The 18,345-nt window shown below is 53.5% G+C and overlaps 2 protein-coding genes across 8 annotated transcripts in view; both read left to right on the top strand.

The window, feature by feature from the left end:
* Positions 1-5,883, top strand: part of ASAP3 (ArfGAP with SH3 domain, ankyrin repeat and PH domain 3) — a 72,598-nt gene extending 66,715 nt beyond the window's left edge. For all 4 annotated transcript variants that reach the window (XM_073317921.1, XM_073317920.1, XM_073317919.1 and 1 more), the window contains 2 exons: positions 917-1,039; positions 2,287-5,883. In XM_073317921.1, the coding sequence (XP_073174022.1) occupies positions 917-1,039; positions 2,287-2,361 (198 nt within the window). In that variant the 3' untranslated portion in view covers positions 2,362-5,883. The remainder of the gene's footprint in view (positions 1-916; positions 1,040-2,286) is intronic.
* A 4,635-nt stretch (positions 5,884-10,518) lies between these two features.
* Positions 10,519-18,345, top strand: part of TCEA3 (transcription elongation factor A3) — a 29,998-nt gene continuing 22,171 nt past the window's right edge. For all 4 annotated transcript variants that reach the window (XM_073317927.1, XM_073317926.1, XM_073317924.1 and 1 more), the window contains exon 1: positions 10,519-10,822. In XM_073317927.1, coding sequence (XP_073174028.1) covers positions 10,754-10,822 — 69 coding nt within the window. In that variant the 5' untranslated portion in view covers positions 10,519-10,753. The remainder of the gene's footprint in view (positions 10,823-18,345) is intronic.

The raw sequence follows: 18,345 nt of genomic DNA, 5'->3' as shown, positions 1-18,345 counted from the left end.
ATCTACAGAGGATATGGATCTTTAGCTCAAGTGGCAGAGACTCAGGCTTGGTCTACACAACATACTTACTTCGGTAGAACTGCGTCACTCGGGTGTGAAAAATCCACCTCCCTGAGCAACGTAGTGAAACTGACCTAACCCTCTGTGTGTGTGGTGCTGTATCAGCAGGAGAGCGTCTCCCACCGGTACAGCTACTGCCTCTGGCGAGGTGGAGTTGTTCAGCCAACAGGAGAGCTCTCTCCCGCCCAGCTGCACCGATGTCAATTTGTAGTGTAGACCTGCCCTCCCACGTTTAGATCCAGAGGTCCCCGGTTCAGTTCTCCTATGTGTCAGTTAAGATGGTGGCCGTCACGGTGATTCCAGATTGGGGCGGGGAGAGTTGGGGCTGGTCCTCACTGCTGCAGATGGCTTGTTAACGAGGGGCGGGTGGCTGGCTGGCTCCGTGCCTCCTGGGAGGAAAGAAACTGGCCCTGCTGGGGCTACCTTGGAGGATGAGGCTGGGGCACTTACCACCTCAAAGGGAGTAAAATCCCCAGGTGCCGTGGCACTCATGGAGCAGTTGCTTCACCCATTACTTTGGGGCTCTGGAAATCCTGGCTGCAAGGGCCACAGGCTGAGCTGGGCATCTTCTGGGCACGGTTGTTACCGTGGCTACAAACCGATTGGGAAAAGCTGGGTCAGGGAGGGGTGGGCAAAGGTGAAGGAAGTGATAGGTGGGTGGGGGGAAGAGGCTTGGGCTGGGGAAGTGGGGGGCAGGCAGGGGCACGGTTCTTTAACCCAATGTGCCCCCACACCACGGAGCCCCCTTTGTGATGCCTTGGAGCAAAGCAGGGGCGGGGGAGGCTCAGCAGCAGGCGTCTCCCTGCCCCATTTCCTGAGCCAGGACTCTGGAGGCATGTGCTGTTTGCTTGCGCAGGCCAAGGTGAGGCAGAAGAGGGTGATGGCTCTGGTGGACTGCAAGGGGGAGAGGGCTCGGGAGCTGACCTTCTCCAAGGGCGAGGTGATCGTGGTGACCCGGGAGGAGGATGAGCAGAGCTGGGTGAGTGCTGCTGCTCTGGGGGCTCCTGGGACTACTGGGATAGGCCCCTGCTGGGGAGCCCCGGCCCCGGGTTCTAGCCTTGGGGCCCGAGGCTCTTGTTCTTCTGGGATCGGTTCTCATACTGTCCCAGTCCCTTAGGAGGGTGGTGGATCAGGGCCCGGGGGCTGGAGGGGGATTAGATTAATATTTAGGGGATGCTTCTGCTCCCATCTCCACTGACCCCTCTGGTCTAGGGTGACCAGGTGTCTGGTTTTCGACTGGAAGACCTGGTCGAAAAGGGGCCCTGGCGGCTCCGGTCAGCACTGCCAACCAGGCCATTAAAAGTCCGGTCGGCGGTGCTGCGGTGCTAAAGCAGGCTAGTCCCTGCCTGGCCTGGCTGGCACCACGCTGTGCCCCGGAAGCAGCCAGCAGGTCCGGCTCCTAGGCAGGGGGCCATGGGGCTGCACGTGCTGCGCCCTGAGCACCGGCTCCGCACTCCCATTGGCCAGGAACCAGCCAATAGGAGGTGGGGGGAGGACGATGCCTGCAGGCAAGAGCAGCGCATGGAGCCTCCTGGCTGCCCCGCCGCCTAGGCCCGGACCTGCTGGCCGCTTCTGGGGCGTGTGCGGCGTGGGTGCCAGGGCAGGCAGCCTGTCTTAGCTCCCCCGCTGCGCTGCTGACCGGGAGCCGCTCGAGGTAAGCCCACGCCCCTCCCCCAGCCCTGAGCCCCCCCGCAATCTAGAGCACCATCCTGCACCCCAAACCCCTAGCCCAGAGCTTGTACCTCCTTCCAACCCCCTCCTTCAACCCGCAGCCCCCTCCCGCAATCCGAATCCCTGGAACCCCCTGCCACACCCTGAACCCCTCATTTCTGGCTCCACCCTGGAGCCCGCACCCCAAGCTCCTGCCCCAGCCCAGTGAAAGTGAGGGAAGGAGGGAAAATACAGTGAGCGGGGGGCAGGGGCAGGGCTAGGGTGTTCAGTTTTGTGTGACTAGAAAGTTGGCAACCCTACTCTGGTCCCTGGGGGTGCAGAGATGATGCACTCTCAGGCCCCTCCTCACAGCCCCCAGCTAGGAATTGTATTGGGGGCAGAGATGTGTGGTCTCAGGATCCCACCTGGGGTGTAAAGGCCACTCTCATCCTCTGCCTTGAATATCCGTGAATCTTCACACTTCTCCGCCCCCCACTCCTTCCTGCCCCTTCTGAGCCGGGACCCCCCATTGGCACCTCTCAGTTCTCATCTGCTGCCTTTTGCCCCCTCTCTCAGGTCGGCTTCATTGAAGGAGATGGCTCCAGGACGGGCGTCTTCCCTGCCAGCTCCGTCCACCTCTTGCAAGAGTGACTGGCTGGTTTTTCCTTTCCCCTCGGAGCTGGTGCGAGCTCTCAGCAAGCGTGTGGGGGGCAGGGCTGAGCGCTCACTCCCTCCCTCCCCACCACCACCAAGGTGTCAGGACTTTGTGCTCAAGCAACTTCACAGGGGCATCACAGGAGCACAGGCCTGTTTTCTTGCTTCCCTTCCCACCACCGAGTCTGGGCCTTGAGGGTAATGGATGCTAGGGCACGTACTGTATTGAGGGTTTGAGGCAGGGGCTTGGGTGGAATCAACATTCCCCCGCCCCCCACCCCAAATACTCCCCTCCCACCATGTGCTGGTCTATTTAGCCTCTTTACCCAAACTAGTTCCTCTTCCTGGATGGAGAGGCGGCTGGGCATCGCACCAGGACCAGTGTCTGTCTCTACACCCCTGGCCAGGCTAGCTCAGCATAGCCTTGCAGCTCGCTGGATGAACTGGACAACGGGATCCATCATCTTTGCTGCCTCAGTCAGGGGGAAGCTGATCAACGGGGAAGACGTGAGGATCTGGTGGAACTTGCAACCTCCTCTGCGGAGTCGGGGATGGGCTGAGGAGCTGATAGGGACGGTGGCTCGCTAGGAAATGGACAGAGAACGGACAACCTTGCTGCACCGCTCTGCAGGCCCCAGCTTCAGCCATTTGTCTGCTCCGTAGCTTTTGTGGGCTTTGAGGGGTCATCTCCCCCTCGGGGCAGGGGTGGGGTTATGGCTGGGCCGGGAAAGGGAGTTCAGTTCAGAGCCTGGATGCCTCTCATCACATTCCTGCGGGATAAAACTGGGAGCCAGGAGCTCTAGCATTCCAATACCGGGCAAGGGTGGGGGGAAGCTCCACTGGGCTCAAATGTCTGTATTGAAGGAAAGAAAAGGGGAGGCAGATCCCAAACTTTGTGTTCTTCCCACCCCCATGAGTCAGGACGGGAGAAGGCTGCCAACCCCTTCTGGGTGACTAGCGACAGTGCACTGCTCTCCCTGTTATTTCCTAGGGATACCAGACTCTGCGGAGCATGGAATGGCAGGACATGGCCCATCAACTCCTGATGTCCGGCCTCGTGCCCGGCCAATGCTGGGCATCTCTCCTGGCCTCCCCCCACAATGCCCCCAGCCCATGAGCAGTGCTGGGAAAGGGGGGATTACCTTGCACCTCGGAGACATACTGGAGTCTTTCTCTGCCTAATTCTGGCAAAACTGGCCCAGGCCGATAAAGGCTGATGAGAGGGGGATAAAAAGCAAGTCTCCTTGCGCTGCATGAATTATCCTAGAAATTAGAGATAGGGAACAGTCTGGATGGATTCCCCCCCCCACCAGGGGCTTGTACAGGGGGGTTCACTACAGCGGATCCTCCGGTGTTTCCATTGATTCAAGTGCTGCTCTTTCCCTTGGGCTGCTCTTTGATGTCAGAGAGTTGTCTCCGGATGCTGCCTAAATTCCCCCTTTGCGCAACTTCATCCCATTCTCTCCTGACTCTTCCTCCAGAAACCACCCCTCTCCACCCCTAGCATTGGCACAGGGCTGGTTGAATACCCCCGTTATGCCTCGGGGCATTCACCGTCCCTGCCCTTTAATAACAACGAACGCCTAACGCTTTTCATCAGTCAGTCTCAAAGCACTGCACAGAGGAGATGAAGAGCATCATCCCTGTTTTACAGATGGGGAAACTGAGGCACACAGCGGCGGTGGTGATTTACCCAGGGTCATCCAGCAGCAAATTCTGTTCATGTGTTTCCCAGACTGCTCTGAACCCCCAGGTTCCTCTTATTTAAAAGTATTTGAGACAGTTGCTTTTTGGCCTGTCATTCTGAATCTCCGTGTTTCCCCACCAGTATAATTTGCAGGTACCATTTAGGGCCGCCTTAGCTCAGCACAAAACTAGCATGATACCATTGACTTCAATGGGGCTGCTTCCATGCCTGAAGTGATTTTTTTAATAGCGTTTAAGCCCGGAAAGGACCATTAGATCATCTAGTCTGAGCTCCTGTGTATCCCAGGCTGTCGGTTTTCACCCAGCTACTCCTGTGTTGAGCCCAAAAACTTGAGTTAAACTAAAGCATTTCAGTTCTCAGGTACCTAAACTGATGTGTGCTGTGGGGAGAGAACAGATGGGACCAAAGTGCCCCAATGCCCGTGGTGCCCTGCAATGGCAGGGCATTGGCCAGATGGGAGAAGTGCTTTATGACTTGGCACGATCGAGGCCCAGATCATCTGCTTGAGAAAACGTAGCCCTCGATGGCCTTAAAAGGGGTTAGAAACGGTTCCCTTTTGCAAATCAAGTGAAGGGGATCGGTAGTGCAGAGGGCTCATTCTGGATCAGACCTGACCCACAGACCAATTTACACCAAGGGTTAAATCTCTGCAGCCCAAAGGTTTACACCCCCCCCCAAAAGAAAAAAAACCCAAAACACCCTGTGACTTGACTGTCACCCCCTTCAGCTTTTGTCTGTTTCCTGTTTTAGGAAATGAGGCTTTGCTGGAGTCTCAGTGAATCTTCTGTCCTGTGGGTTTAATCATCCCCCTGCTCCTGCTTCACAGAGACCCTCCTCTTCTTGGGAGGCCGCTCTGTTTCTGTGGCTCCAATCTGGCTTTCCATCCCCTTTCCCTTATAGGAAAATACTTGAAGGAAATAAAGGGAGCCAGATGGATGCCTTGTCCCTAATAGGAGTCCAGTCCCTGGGTGTCTCCTTGGTCCCTCGCCTTTGTCTATAGCATGGTAGGAGGAGACAATCTCCAGGCAGGAATCCTGCAGCAGGAGACCGTGGTATTCTGAGGGTACGGAGAAGGAAAAGCTAGTTTGTCTTGTGGCTTTCCCACCACCCTTTCTTCCTAACCCTGAAACTGTGAAATATATATATTTTTTATAAATAGGAAAGAGGTCTGTATTGGCCCATCTGTGTAGTGCCGGGCTCAAATTGGAAGTAGACCGGCTAGATTTGGGTCCAGATTTCAATCATCCATAACGCCGGGGAGTCTTCAGCTCTGGTTTGGCCTAACCTAGAGAGAGACCGTTGAGTGCAGTGACTAGAAAGAAGGCTCTTGATTGAGGTGGCTGGACAAGAGAGAGCTCCCTGTGGTTCTCCCGGGTTGCTTAATAATTTAGGTGGAGGTTTAGAACTGATGAGGACTCCACCGCCAAAAGTTGTGGCAGGGAAGGGAGATGAGGGTAATTTTGGGGCTCGGGCCTAGGCCCATCTCCGCTATGGATGTACAGATTTTTGGTTTTTTGCCTCTGACTCCTTTCCCATGGGTCTAATGGTTATACAGAGACTCATTCTAGCCTCTGTCAGGAATACGTTTTAAAGGGGGTGGGGAGCTTGTTTGTTTGGCTTCTGCAATGGTTTACTGGGACCAATGCTTCTGACCTGTATGAGCCTCCCTCGTGATTTTTTTTGTCCCCTGTGATCAAGTTGCATTTTTTTATAATTGTCAGTGGGTTTGTAGTGGAATATTTAATCTCAAGATGGTCTCTTTTTTTATTCCTCCCCCTTCCCCCCATTTCTAATAAAATTGATTTTTTTTTTTTGGTAAGTGGAAGTGGTTCTGTGTGTGATGTGACTGCAACAGTCCCATGAGTGTGGTTTTCCATAGGTATTAATAGACAGTCCAGGGATGAGTGAGGTCTGAGTAGTTATATACATTTAATAATATAATTAATACAAAGGCTCATGCCAAAGCGCTGAACAAACTAGGTATAGAAATCACTTCACCCATAACTGAAATGCAGCCACTTCTGGAGTGGAGTCTGGCAGCTGTTTAACAGTGCACAGCACTTTAAGCCAGGAATGGGAAGCATGTTGTCTTCTCTTGAACTGTGGGGGGAACAGAGGGAAGCGGAATGGAATGGGCTGGGGTTGGAAGCTGGAATTGGGCTGGGATACTCTTGGGGGATTTCTGATGGCCCTGAGTGGTTTTATATCCCCTCCATTGTGACAGCACCTCATGGGGTGTTAATTCAGTATTGCCTCTGAGGTCAGAGTGCCCCGAATGTACCATCAACGCCATTTCCTACAGCAGCTGAGTCCTTGGTGGACTCTCTTATCTAGCTATAAAGATGTGGCAACTCTTCCACCGGGGACCTTGCTTCTAGGTCACGTTGTCCCCGAAGCACAGGTTGTGGGTGGCAGCATCTGAGAACAAAGGTGTGTGAGCAAAGGGTGAAGAGACCGCCTTACTCCTCTTTCCTCCGATGGTGCATTTGTAACTGGACCCAAATAAAGGGTTTATTTTAGTCAATATGCAGGTTAGATTCATGCTGATGTGAGTTTATTTTTCCTGGAAGTGGCGGAATCCTTCCCCTTGGCCTCCTAGATCAGGGGTCGGCAACCTGCGGTACGTGCAACAAAGGCGGCATGCAAGTCGATTTTTACTGGCACGCTGCTGCCAGCTGGGGTCCTGGCTGCTGGCCCCACTCAGCCCACTGCTGGCCTGGGTGAACGGAACCCCCGGCTGGCAGCGGGCTGAGTGGGGCCGGCGGCCGGGACCCCGGCTGGCAGGAGCCGGCAGACGGAACCCCAGACCGGCAGTGGGCTGAGCCGCTCAGCCCACTGCCGGTCTGGGGTTCTGTCCGCCAGCCTCGCTCAGCCCGCTGCCCGTCTGGGGTTCTGGCCCCTTGCCAGCCAGGGTCCTGGCAATCGGCCCCACTTAGCCTGCTGCTGGCCTGGGATACCAGCTGCCGGCCCCACTCACCTTTCTGCTGGTCTGGGGTTCCAGCCACCCAGCCCCCTGCCAGCCGGGGTCCTGGCCGCTGGCCCTGCTGTAAATGTAAAATTTATAACTGGCATGCGAAACCTTAAATTAATGAAGACTTGGCACGCCACTTCTCAAAGGTTGCCGACCCCTGTCCTAGATGAAAATACGAGAAGGAATTCTTGAGTCGTCTCTCTCTATAATTCTTGGTGTCAAATTGCATAAAGGATCCTGTCCAGGCAGCAACTCTGTGTGTGTTCCCACCTGCCTTTTTAGATTTGGATCAGCCATTTTATACCCAGCTCTCCTGACAACCCGGAAAGGGACTGCTTGGCTGCACTTTGCATTTACCCTCAGGAGTAAAACGAAAGATTTACAGATGGGGCAGGTATAACTTTACTTAAAGGGATACTCCTCATATTTAAAACAACAAATCCTCTTTCCAGTAGCCCCGTGTGATGTTACACCTAGAAAAACTTTTGAACATCTAGACAGATTTAAAAAATAAAATCCCCAACATTCCGCTCCTAAATTTTCAAAAGCAATTTTGCATGCCTCTTTTGTTATCTGACTTGAGACAGCGGAATAGGGGCAGCATTTAAAAAAAATAAATAAATGCTAAGCACCCACCCTCTGAAAATCGGGGACCGTTTTGAGGTCTGTGAGAGTGGACACCCAAAATCACTAGTTACCCTTCAACATTTGGATCCCAACGCCCCAATTCAACAAAGCACTTAAGCATGTTTTGAGTCCCCTTCAATGAGATTTAAGAGTGCGCTCAAGTGCTTTGGAGAATCCGAGCCAACATCTTCATTAAGGGCACATCTGCAGTTCTAGCTCGGGGTGTCATTCCCAGCTCGAAGTGCAGACATAGCCTCAGGTGCCTGACTTTCAAAAATGCTGAGCTGCCCACTGACTTCAGCGGGGGCTGGTGGGCCCTCAGCACTTTTGAAAATTAGGTTTCAGAGTAACAGCCGTGTTAGTCTGTATTCGCAAAAAGAAAATGTATGCATCCGATGAAGTGAGCTGTAGCTCACAAAAGCTTATGCTCAAATAAATTGGTTGGTCTCTAAGGTGCCACAAGTCCTCCTTTTCTTTTTTTGAAAATTAGGCCACTTCTATAGGTGGACTTAGGAGAGGTTGTGTTTTTGAAAACTTTGATCTGACTTTAATTCTCACCTTTGATGCTGTTTTCTTTCTGCAGTTCCCTGGACTGGAATGCTTATACATCAAACAGATCTGTTTCTGTTCCTAATCAGTTTCATTTTTACCCTCTCTAGTCAGTTTCATTTTCTGGTTCTCTTGCTGCAGCCCAGTGTTGTTTTTCAACACTGCAGCAACCTATTAACTCCTCCCCCCCGAAGGGCTACATGAAAATGTTTCTAGTCCTATATGTCTGCCCTCCCCCGCCCCCATCCTTTCCTCCCCCTTTTGATAAAAGAAACCTTACATTTTGAGCCCTGATGCTACCTCCCTGTGCCTCTTTAAGCACTAAGGCATGGCATGGGTTTTATCTCATACATTCACACCCCCTCCCCTGGGCTGGCGTTAAGAAGCTGGCAGACTCCAATGGCTTAAGCCAGGGGTTCTCAAACTGGGGGTCGGAACCCCTTGGGGGTCATGAGGTTATTACGTGGGGGGGTCGCGAGCTGTCAGCCTCCATCCCAAACCCTGCTTTGCATCCAGCATTTATAATGGTGTTAAATATATAAAAACATGTTTTTAATTTATAAGGGCTCGCACTCAGAGGCTTGCTATGTGAAAGGGGTCACCGGTACAAAAGTTTGAGAACAACTGGCTTAAGCTGTACTCTTAGTACCTAAAAATGCTCAGCTTGGAGGGTCATTATGAACTTGAATTTGAAAAACAAACATTAGCGAAAAAGTCAAACCAGTGAATTAGTGGCACTGTCTAAAACCCCTGGCTAGTCAGTCTCTCTCTCGCTCTCTGTTTTGAACACGTGCATACATATACAATCTCTCCCCCTTTGTTTTGCAAAGCTCCCTTAGGCTGAGCTTTATCAGTAATATCGGCCACCAGCTGCTCTAGGTTCTTCAGCTGGGATGCTGTTTTAAAGTTGTTTAGAAATATAGGACAAAAGCCCTCCTAAATCAGCCCACCATGTCCAGTGTCTAGTATCCTGTCTCCCTGGCAAGCTTAAGCTTCAGAGCTAGGAGAAATCCAAAGTTGGCCTGTGCTGGAACACTGGCTGTGGAGTTCAGGACAATTCCTTCCTGACCCCTCATAGCTGATCAGTTGGTGCCTTGAAGCATGGGATTTAATTACCAGGGCTAGTCAAAAATTTTCCTCCAAAACTCTTTTTGATGGAAAACTGGGCTTTTGGCTAAATGATTTTTTTTTCACAAAAGATGTCTGCTTTCTGTGGAAATTTTTGATTTTTTTTCTTCAAAAAGCCAAATACCCAACATTTGAACCATTTCAATTTTGCTGCACTGCCATCGTGCCTCATCTGAGTTGTAGTTTGTGGTAGGTGCTGTACAGACACATAGTAACGGTGAGTTCCTGTCCCAAAGACCTTTAAACAACCTAGTTATTTACATACATAACTGCAAATGTCATTATTAGCCTTACAATTATCCAGTATGTTAAAAAGCTATAACCCCCTGAGCTGTTAAACTAAATATTATAAACCTCTGGAACTTATTGCTGCAGAGGATTGGTTTAATACGCTCTTTAAAAGGATTACCTGCTACTATGAATAAGAACAGCATGCCCCCTGAGCTACAATAAAATGACATGCATCACCGAACCCTCATGTTTCAAGACATATGTTGGTCACCAGCTGTGGTCAGGAAGAAATTTCCCTTCTCTCTCAATGGGAGAGGGTTGCACCAGGGCCTTTTGCTGAAGCACCGGGCCTTGGCCTCTGTCTGATGCAGGATCCTGGACTAGAAGATCCATTGCAGTGTGGCAAGCCGGTTCCGGGGGAAATTTGCAGACTGGGTTTATGGACCCAAGAGGCAAATGGTAGACAGAGCTTGCCACTAGGTGGGGGCTTGGTACAATGCAGACTTTCAGCAGCGCAGTGAGGGCCATGCCCTAACCTGCCTGGGCCTAGCCTCCAGCTCTGTTCCTAAAGTTCCCATGGCCTGGGGGCATCTCCTTCTCCCCTCCGCTCCTCGCCAAGTGTTTTATCCATTTGGCTGCTGTAGCCTGGTGGGGGGCTGTGATGATCCTCGGGCCCTGGGCAGGCGCAAGGCAGCTGTCACCGCTCCTGATCTAGACGGTCACACACCAGGGCACCTCCTGCGTCCACACGCGCAGCGCTGCCCCTCCCGCCCCGCAGCCGCTCCCAGCCTCCGCCCGGCCCTGCTCGGACCTTGGCTCCTATATTTAGCCCGTCCCCCTTGTGCTATTTTGGCTGCATGTGGCGGCCCCGTGACCACGCCCCCTTCTTTGCTTTCGCTCTTTCGCTCCCGTTTCTTCTTTTTCGGTCCCCCCCCCCCCCCCCCCCCCCCAGCCGGGCCAAGCTGTCAGCGGCCCCCGCAACCAAAACTTGGAGCAAAAGTTCGACCAACTCCCCCCCCCCACCCCAACACACACACTCCCCCCCGCCCAGGCCCCGATGAAAACAGATCCGAGTTGTCCCGGGGGCGAGCTCCTGGCTGCTTTTGTGGTTTAACGCCCCCCCCCCCACACACACACTTCTTGCTCCTAAACGCCAAAACTAGGGAGCCGCGATCATGGGGCGAGCCGAGGAGCTGGTGAGGATTGCAAAGAAGCTGGATAAGATGGTGACCAGGAAGAACACAGTAAGTAACTCCAATTGTGTGTGTGTGCGCCATACTGTGTGCGTAAGAAAACACACACACACACTGTGTGTAAGAGCAGGGTAAGAAAAACCAAAACAGCGTGTGTGTGTGTTTAAACTTTCCAGAGCTTGGATCGTGTGTGTGTGTTTCTCAACTTTCCAGCTTGGATCTGTGTGTCTGTGAAGACGGAAAACCAAAACGGGGTGTGTGTGTGTGTCTGTTTAAATTTTGCACCTTGGCTCTGTGCAGAAGAGAACCTCCTGGATAAATCCTGCTGATAGAAGGAGGAAGGGCTATTTGGTGGGTCTCTTCCAGCTGATTTGGCCTAGGGAACTGCTGACCGCAGTTGCTGAACAGCCTGATTCTGATTTGCTCGGGGTTCAGAGGCTGTTGTCCCCACCTCCCTTGAGGGAAGGGTGCTCAGCACCTCTGAAAATCAGGCCCTCAAAGCTTTGCTCCCCCAAAATGTCAACTTTGGTGGCGACATGTGAAAACGACCAAATTTCTTGTAGCCTGATCCTTTGGGTTTCAGCCATCCAGTCTAACCCAATACCTCTTGATTTCTCTGTGCATTTGAGCTGTTGCTTTCATTGGTCTCCTGACTGTATTTTCATTTTGCCAGGGTTTGGTTGCATGGTGTTTTTCAACCCCACCCATCTGTGGGGCTTTCTGATTGTCCTTCGTGGCCCTCCCCCGCCCCGCCACCCTGGCTCAGGGGCCCGGTTTGGAGAGGTGTAAAGAGTGGGTGAAAGCGACAGGAATCTGAACCGTGCAAACCCAATTTCAGACTGGGGCTTGTCCAAGGAGACTGGGCTGGGGAAAAGCCAAAATATCCAGGGGAGGAGGGGAAGGAACTAGGTGCCTAAACCTTTTTCACAAGAGAATGAAAAAGTGGAATGCGGGGGGAGGGGAGGGATGAGTTTAAATGGAAGCTCGTGCACCAGATTTAAGAACAAACAGGACAGGTGTCCCCGCCCGCCCTGAACTGTTCTAGGGCCTTAGATAAAATAAACAGTTTAGTGTTGATACAACCGGCCTGATCCTTCCTGTGCATCCGTCTTGTCCTGGGGAAGGTCTGCTGGCTTCCCCTGATTTGCTCTTCGGGCCCAGCTCCTTAGCTGGTGTAGCTCGCAGGTGCAAGGAGACCACCCCCATCCTGCTGGCAGGGGATCTGTCCCCTGATTGACACTGGTGCAGTGCAATCAGGATCTGATGCAATGTGCAGTGAAGGAGGAGCTGGTGCCTGAGGTTAATATTTTACTTTCCTTGCGACCTTTGTCTCAGTGGAGTGTAATTAATCCCCTCTGATCCCCCCCCTCCTTCCAGCATGATACCTGGTGCTTGTGGCCCTGCCTGCAAATGGGGGAGGGAGGGGGGGGGAGCGAGCATCTATAAAAAGGGAAGTATGTTAACATATGTTAACACGTGATATGGGTTGCACCACAGAATCTGTTAAAGAGCTGCTAATTGCTGCAGAGTCCCTGGAAAGTTTGTCTCTAATTGCCAGTGCGTGGTGGGTGTGTTGCTTTCTCCTGTGCACTGCAGGGCCTGATCCTCCGTTGCCCCACTCCTGGTGGTGGTGCTGACACCAGGGCAAAGTGGGTGTAAAGGGCCACTCCGAATGGCAGTGCTTTGCCTTTGTTTTGCACACAGGCAAATGGCTGCAGAAGGCACTGGGCAATAGAGAATTGGGCCTGCAGACTGGGCCTCCAAATGGCATCTTCTCCAGGTCTCCCACGGCTGCGGTGGAAGCCCCAGAGTAGCCAGCCTTTTTACCCTCAAGTTGTCTGGAGGGGGCCACAAGCCTTTGTCCCAGGCATGTTTCACACTTTGAGGCTGCTCAGCTCCCGCATGGAGTGTGCCTGGTCCAGGCTGTGGGCATATGTTCCCGGGAGACCTGTGGGGTTGGTATCATTTCTAGCTGGTGGCAGACCGTGAGTCACTTGTACTGTTCAGGAACAGCGAAGCCAAGGTGCCATGTAGCTACCAGAGGTGTCTCATGTGTCTAACCCGAGAGAAACCTATTACTGAGTGCAGGGGCGGTGGAGAAATTTTGGTGGTGCCAGAGGGGCCCCCCAGCCAAACTCCACTCCCTGCCTGCCTAAGGCTCTGGGAGGGAGTTTGGGTTGGCGGAGGAGGTCTGGGATGCAGGCCCGGGGCTGAGGCAGGGGATTGGGGTGCAGGAGTGGTGCGGGGTGCAGGCTCTGGGAGGGAGTTTGGGAATGGGAGGGGGTGCAGAGGGAGTGGGTGCAAGCTCTGGGAGGGAGTTTGGGGGCATGGGAAAGGGGTGGGGGTGCAGGCTCTGGGAGGGAGTTGGGGGTGGGAGAGGGTGCAGAGGGAGTGGATGCAGGCTCTGGGTGGGAGTTTGGGGGTGGGAGGAGGGGTGGGAAAGGGGTGGGGGCGCAGGCTCTGGGAGGGAGTTTGGGGGTGGGAGGAGGGGTGGGAAAGGGGTGGGGGCGCAGGCTCTGGGAGGAAGTTTGGGGGCATGGGAAAGGGGTGGGAGTGCAGGCTCTGGGAGGGAGTTTGGGGGCATGGGAAAGGGGTGGGGGCGCAGGCTCTGGGAGGCAGTTTGGGGGTGGGAGGAGGGGTGGGAAAGGGGTGGGGGTGCAGGCTCTGGGCGGGAGTTTGGGGGTGGGAGGAGGGGTGGGAAAGCAGTGGGGATGCAGGCTCTGGGCGGGAGTTTCGGGGTGGGAGGAGGGGTGGGAAAGGGGTGGGGGCGCAGGCTCTGGGAGGGATTTTGGGGGTGGGAGGAGGGGTGGGAAAGGGGTGGGGGCGCCGGCTCTGGGAGGGAGTTTGGGGGTGGGAGGAGGGGTGGGAAAGGGGTGGGGGCGCAGGCTCTGGGAGGGAGTTTGGGGGCATGGGAAGGGGTGGGGGCGCAGGCTCTGGGAGTGGGTGGGGGAGTGCGGTGCTTACCTGGGGCTCCTAGGCAGGGTGGGCCAGGGAGCCTCTGAGTGCTGTGACCCCCAGGCACTGCCCCCGCAGCTTCCTATTGGCCGCAGGGCGCTTGGGGCAGGACACAGACCCACCCCGCCCAGGGGCTGCAGCGAGGGGCCAGCAGCCACGTGGAGCCAGCAGGTAGGATGCTGCTGAGCTATGCTGCACTGCCCGTGGGTGGGGGCCCCGGGCCGTTTTAAATTGCCTGGGGGGCGCGCGGGGGCTGGGGAAGGGGAGCGCCCGGGGGCGGAAGGCGGGGCTGAGGGAGAGACCTGGCCTCAAACAGTGCTGGAGCTGGGCCCCAGGCCACGAATATTCCCGGTGCCCCCACACCACGGGCCTGTTGAACTCGCTGCCCATGGCTGAATGGCAACTTGTGCCTTATCGTGGAGCTCCACTGATCCCCACAGATGGTTCAGAGGCTTTGAGTGGCATCCTACCTGGAGGAGACTGATCGAGGGGCTCAGTTCAGAAGAAATAGGGAGTAGGCTGATTCCAAGCCCAGCTGAATTGCCATGGGACCCTGCTAGCGGTGGTAACTGTGTTATGTACATCACAGCCCTAGTGAAAGAAGAGGACCCTGCGGGGAAAAGTCCTAACCCCATCGAGCAGGACTCTACACCTTTCGGGTCAAACCGTCCGTAAGGCCAGGAGACGAGCAGATCTGCCTGAGTGGCTAAGCCAGCGACTCTTCTGAATCTGTCGTGTTCAAGTTTAACTCTTCTTAAAGATTGTTTAGCTAGATACCAGGAGGGGATGTGAGCATGTGTGTGCTGTTTCTTTGCACCTAGAAGAGGAAGACAGGCCAGAGGGGAGAGATTTTCCCACCCAAAAATGAGCTTCCATCAAAAATATTTTTTTCTCCCTGGGAAAATCTCACTTTTAATTGCGTTCTTTGGTAGGGGAAATGTCCCTTCAACATGAAATAAAAAAATGTTAATTTTGTTCCACTTTGAAATATCCCATGTAAATTCATAATTTTTTCATTAGAAATATTTTCCAGGCAAGGATGTGGTTGGTTCTAGGTTGATGGTTCTAGATAGATGCTGGATGGTAGAGAGGAAGACAGAGCAGCTTTAGGATAACGCTGTATTAATGCTAATAAAAGTTCCTCGTTCAGTGTTCGGAGAAGGTTGCTTCTTTACCACTAAGAGACAAGGTGAGGGAGGTAATATCTGTTCTTGGACCAGCTTCTGCTGGTGAGAGAAACAACCTTTGGAGCTTAAAAGGAATTTTTCTTCAGTGCTGTGTAAGCTCGAAAGCTTGTCTCTCACCAATAGAAGCTGGTCCAATAAAAGAGATTACCTCACCCCCCCTCGTCGCTGATATCCTGGGACCAACACTGCTACAAGGACGCTCTTTACCACTAACACAGGACGAAGACCTAACTTAGCTCAGCACGACTGCCGTCCTAACTTGTCAGCAGTGCTTTGAACTGCCGGCTCATTTGCAATTCACTGAGACACAAAGGGCCTGATTCTCCATAACTTTGCACCTTGGGTTGTCATATGGCACCAATCAATCAGGGCACAAAACTCTGCCCAAGCAGCCATTCCCATTCATTGACCCTGGTAGCGTTTTGCACCCAGTGTGTGCACTTGTTTTGCACAGCTGTGTCTGTCACGTGGGGGGCAAGGCAGTGGGGAATTCGGCCCTGGGGCACAAGACCTCACAAGCTAACCTGGAGAAGCAGCAGTGTAGTTGAAAAGGTGTAACAGCTAAACACAGGCTGCTTTTGTAGGGAAACTCATTACCTCTTGGGTGGCTTTTAGGGGGGCAAGCATGCTGGCGAAGGACATTACATCCCGGTCACCTTGTCAGTGTTCAGAACCTGGCATTCCTCTAGAGCAGGGGTGGGCAAACTTTTTGGCCTGAGGGCCACATCAGGGTTGCAAAACTGTATGGAGGGCCGGGTAGGGAAGGCTGTGCCTCCCCAAACAGCCTGGCCCCCGCCCCCTATCCACCCCCTCCCACTTCCCGCCCCCGACTGCCTCCGTCAGAACTCCCGACCCATCCAACCCCCCTTGCTCCTTGTCTCCTGACCACCCCCTCCTGGGACCCCACCCCCTATCCAACCCCCTCTGCTCCCTGTCCCCTGACTGCCCCGACCCCTATGCACACCTCCTCCCCTAACCCCCCCGGGACCCCACCCCCTATCCAGCCCCCCCGCTCCCCGTCCTATTCAACCGCCCCCTGCTCCCTGTCCCCTGACTGCCCCCCGGGACTTCCTACCCTTTATCCAACCCCCCTGCCACCTTACCATGCCGCTCACATTTTACCCCAGGCTGAGTCTGCAGTAGGCTACCGGGGCATCTAGGGTTGCCATGAATGTGATGGAGCAGAGTCATGCTCTGTGCCTGGTACTGCAGCCTCAGAGGTGCAGAAACATGCTGGAGTAACCCAGTGAGGGGCACTGCTCATGGATCTATTCAGGAGGAGGATCCACTGGCCCATCCCTTGCTCCTCCCCTGCCCCCAGACTCTGCAGCAGGGTCGAAGGAAGCCGTGCAGAGCTGGGCCCCGTGCCATGCCGGGTTTGTGGATTTCCTGTGCTGTTCCCGCGGGCCGCCCCCATTCACTGTGCTCTTCTCTACAGCAGCACCTGGGAGCTGTGTTTATATCCACATGCATGTAGACGGGGGGCTAAAAATAGCGGGGAATGAAATCCCACTGACCTGAGGTGAGGACTGGGACTTGCTATATTTAGCCCCGAGTTTAGTGCAACAACCACAGCTAGATGAGGCCTGGTGTCCTGAGCTATGACCCATAACTGCCTCGCACTGTAGCACTGGGAACGTGGGCAGGGCTTGGGGTGGGGGCTGTCGGAGACCTGGCAGAATAGATCTTTCTAAATGGAGCCGCCGGGTTGCTGAGGGGTGTGCTGCAAGCGCTCTCTTACCAAAGCGGCTGCCCCCAGCGTATAATAAACCTCCCCCCCCCACACATTATTCAGATAACCGTAAGCACTGAACCTGAGATGCCTGCCTTTCCAGTCTCAGCGGGCCTTGTCAGACAGTTTAAAGACCTGGCACTCCCAAGGCCGCCTTGCTTCAGTGTCTTTATTTTTAGTTTATTGGGTTTTTTTTCTCCCTCCATCTCAATTCCACACCGCCCTAGGTGACCATTTCTGTGGGGAGCATTTGAACTGGAAACCAGTGCTCTGTACCGGCTGAAAGCTGGGCCTCCCGGTTTGGAGACGGTGGTGGAAAGCATTCGGGCCAAATTCTTCTGCCCATTACACCATCCCCACCCCTGGGATGTGTTGGATTCAGATAGAATCGATGTCCCAAAGGTGCTGATATAGCCCAGTCACTACATTAAACAGACTTAAATAAGATTCCGGGCTTGGTTTGCCAAGACTTCCTCCTGCTTAGTGCCATGGCAAACGAGCCATTCAAAATCCTTGGAACTTTCTGGTAAAGATGCCCAAAAGAAGGAAAAACTGTTAAAGCGGTGGAAACAGCCAGTATTAAATAAGGGCTTCCATTTTAACAGCATCCCTTGTTCCCTTTCCCATGAGCTGGAGAGAGTTTTTAGAAAGGAAAAATGCCTCGTCTGGCATTAAAGATGGCATTAACTGTCCCTTGGGAAAAGAGAAGATGTTTGTTGAGATGGGCTGGAACTGGCCTTGCTGCTGCTGCTAAGGCCCGATCTCGTTTTCGAGGAGACACCACAAGACAAACACATGCAAGACAAGAACAGCAAAAGTAGAAAATGCAGGGTCTGTCTGTGGGGTTGACTTTCTCTCGCTGGAGAAATGCAGGCACAGTGTATGAGACCTGGGAAATGGTACCAGCATCGGGCTGTTTAGGGCGTTGCTTTTAGTTGCTTCTCCCTGGTCACAGGCTTACAGCAAACTACAGTCTTGGCTTCTAGCTAAGCCAGAGACTTATTAGACAGAATTAAAAAGGAGGGGGATGGGACAGAGAAGAAATAAGGTGGGGAAGGAAAAGGACACGTGATGTGGGGGAAGAGAGACAAAGTCTCAGATCCCAGGTGGTGTTTGGGTCCCTCTCTCTGGCCCGCTCTGGTCAGGACATCTCTCAGGATCAGGGTGATGGAAGTCCAGGGGGATGGTGAGGGTGGGAGCCAGGGTGGCCAATTTTTCTCCCAAAGTCTCAAATCTTTTTTTTTTTTTAAAGGATCCCTCAAGGGAGCTGTGGGCAGAATAGCTCATCCTCTTATTATTTCATCCACCCATTCGGCTTGGTTTCTGACACACTGAGTTGGTTCACTGACTTCTGGTCCCACGCTTAGCTTGTTTACCAGGCACAATCTGAACACAGTCCTTGAGTTTTGTCATGGGGCCTTTTTGTTTGGACTAATTCAATCTTTCTGTCTCCCTCTGGTGCCTTTTCCCATTGACATTTGCTATTACAGCGGTTAGGGTGACATCTCACGAACTTCCATGTATTTTTTGACAGTTGAGCTCACAGTGTGGGTAAATCTGTAGCCCCAGTTATAACAACAGATGGCACCGGTGTAACTGACAGCAGGATTTGGCTTGCTGGGTCTCACTGAACACCCCCTATGGAGCCTGCCTAGCTGAATCCAAGTTTGTAATCAGATCGCAGCAGTTGCTGTATCAGC

The sequence above is a fragment of the Lepidochelys kempii genome, chromosome 19 (assembly GCF_965140265.1).
Source record: "Lepidochelys kempii isolate rLepKem1 chromosome 19, rLepKem1.hap2, whole genome shotgun sequence".
Taxonomy (NCBI): domain Eukaryota; kingdom Metazoa; phylum Chordata; order Testudines; family Cheloniidae; genus Lepidochelys; species Lepidochelys kempii.
Note: the sequence above shows the minus strand (reverse complement) of the source record. Positions and strands in the feature narration are given on the sequence as shown.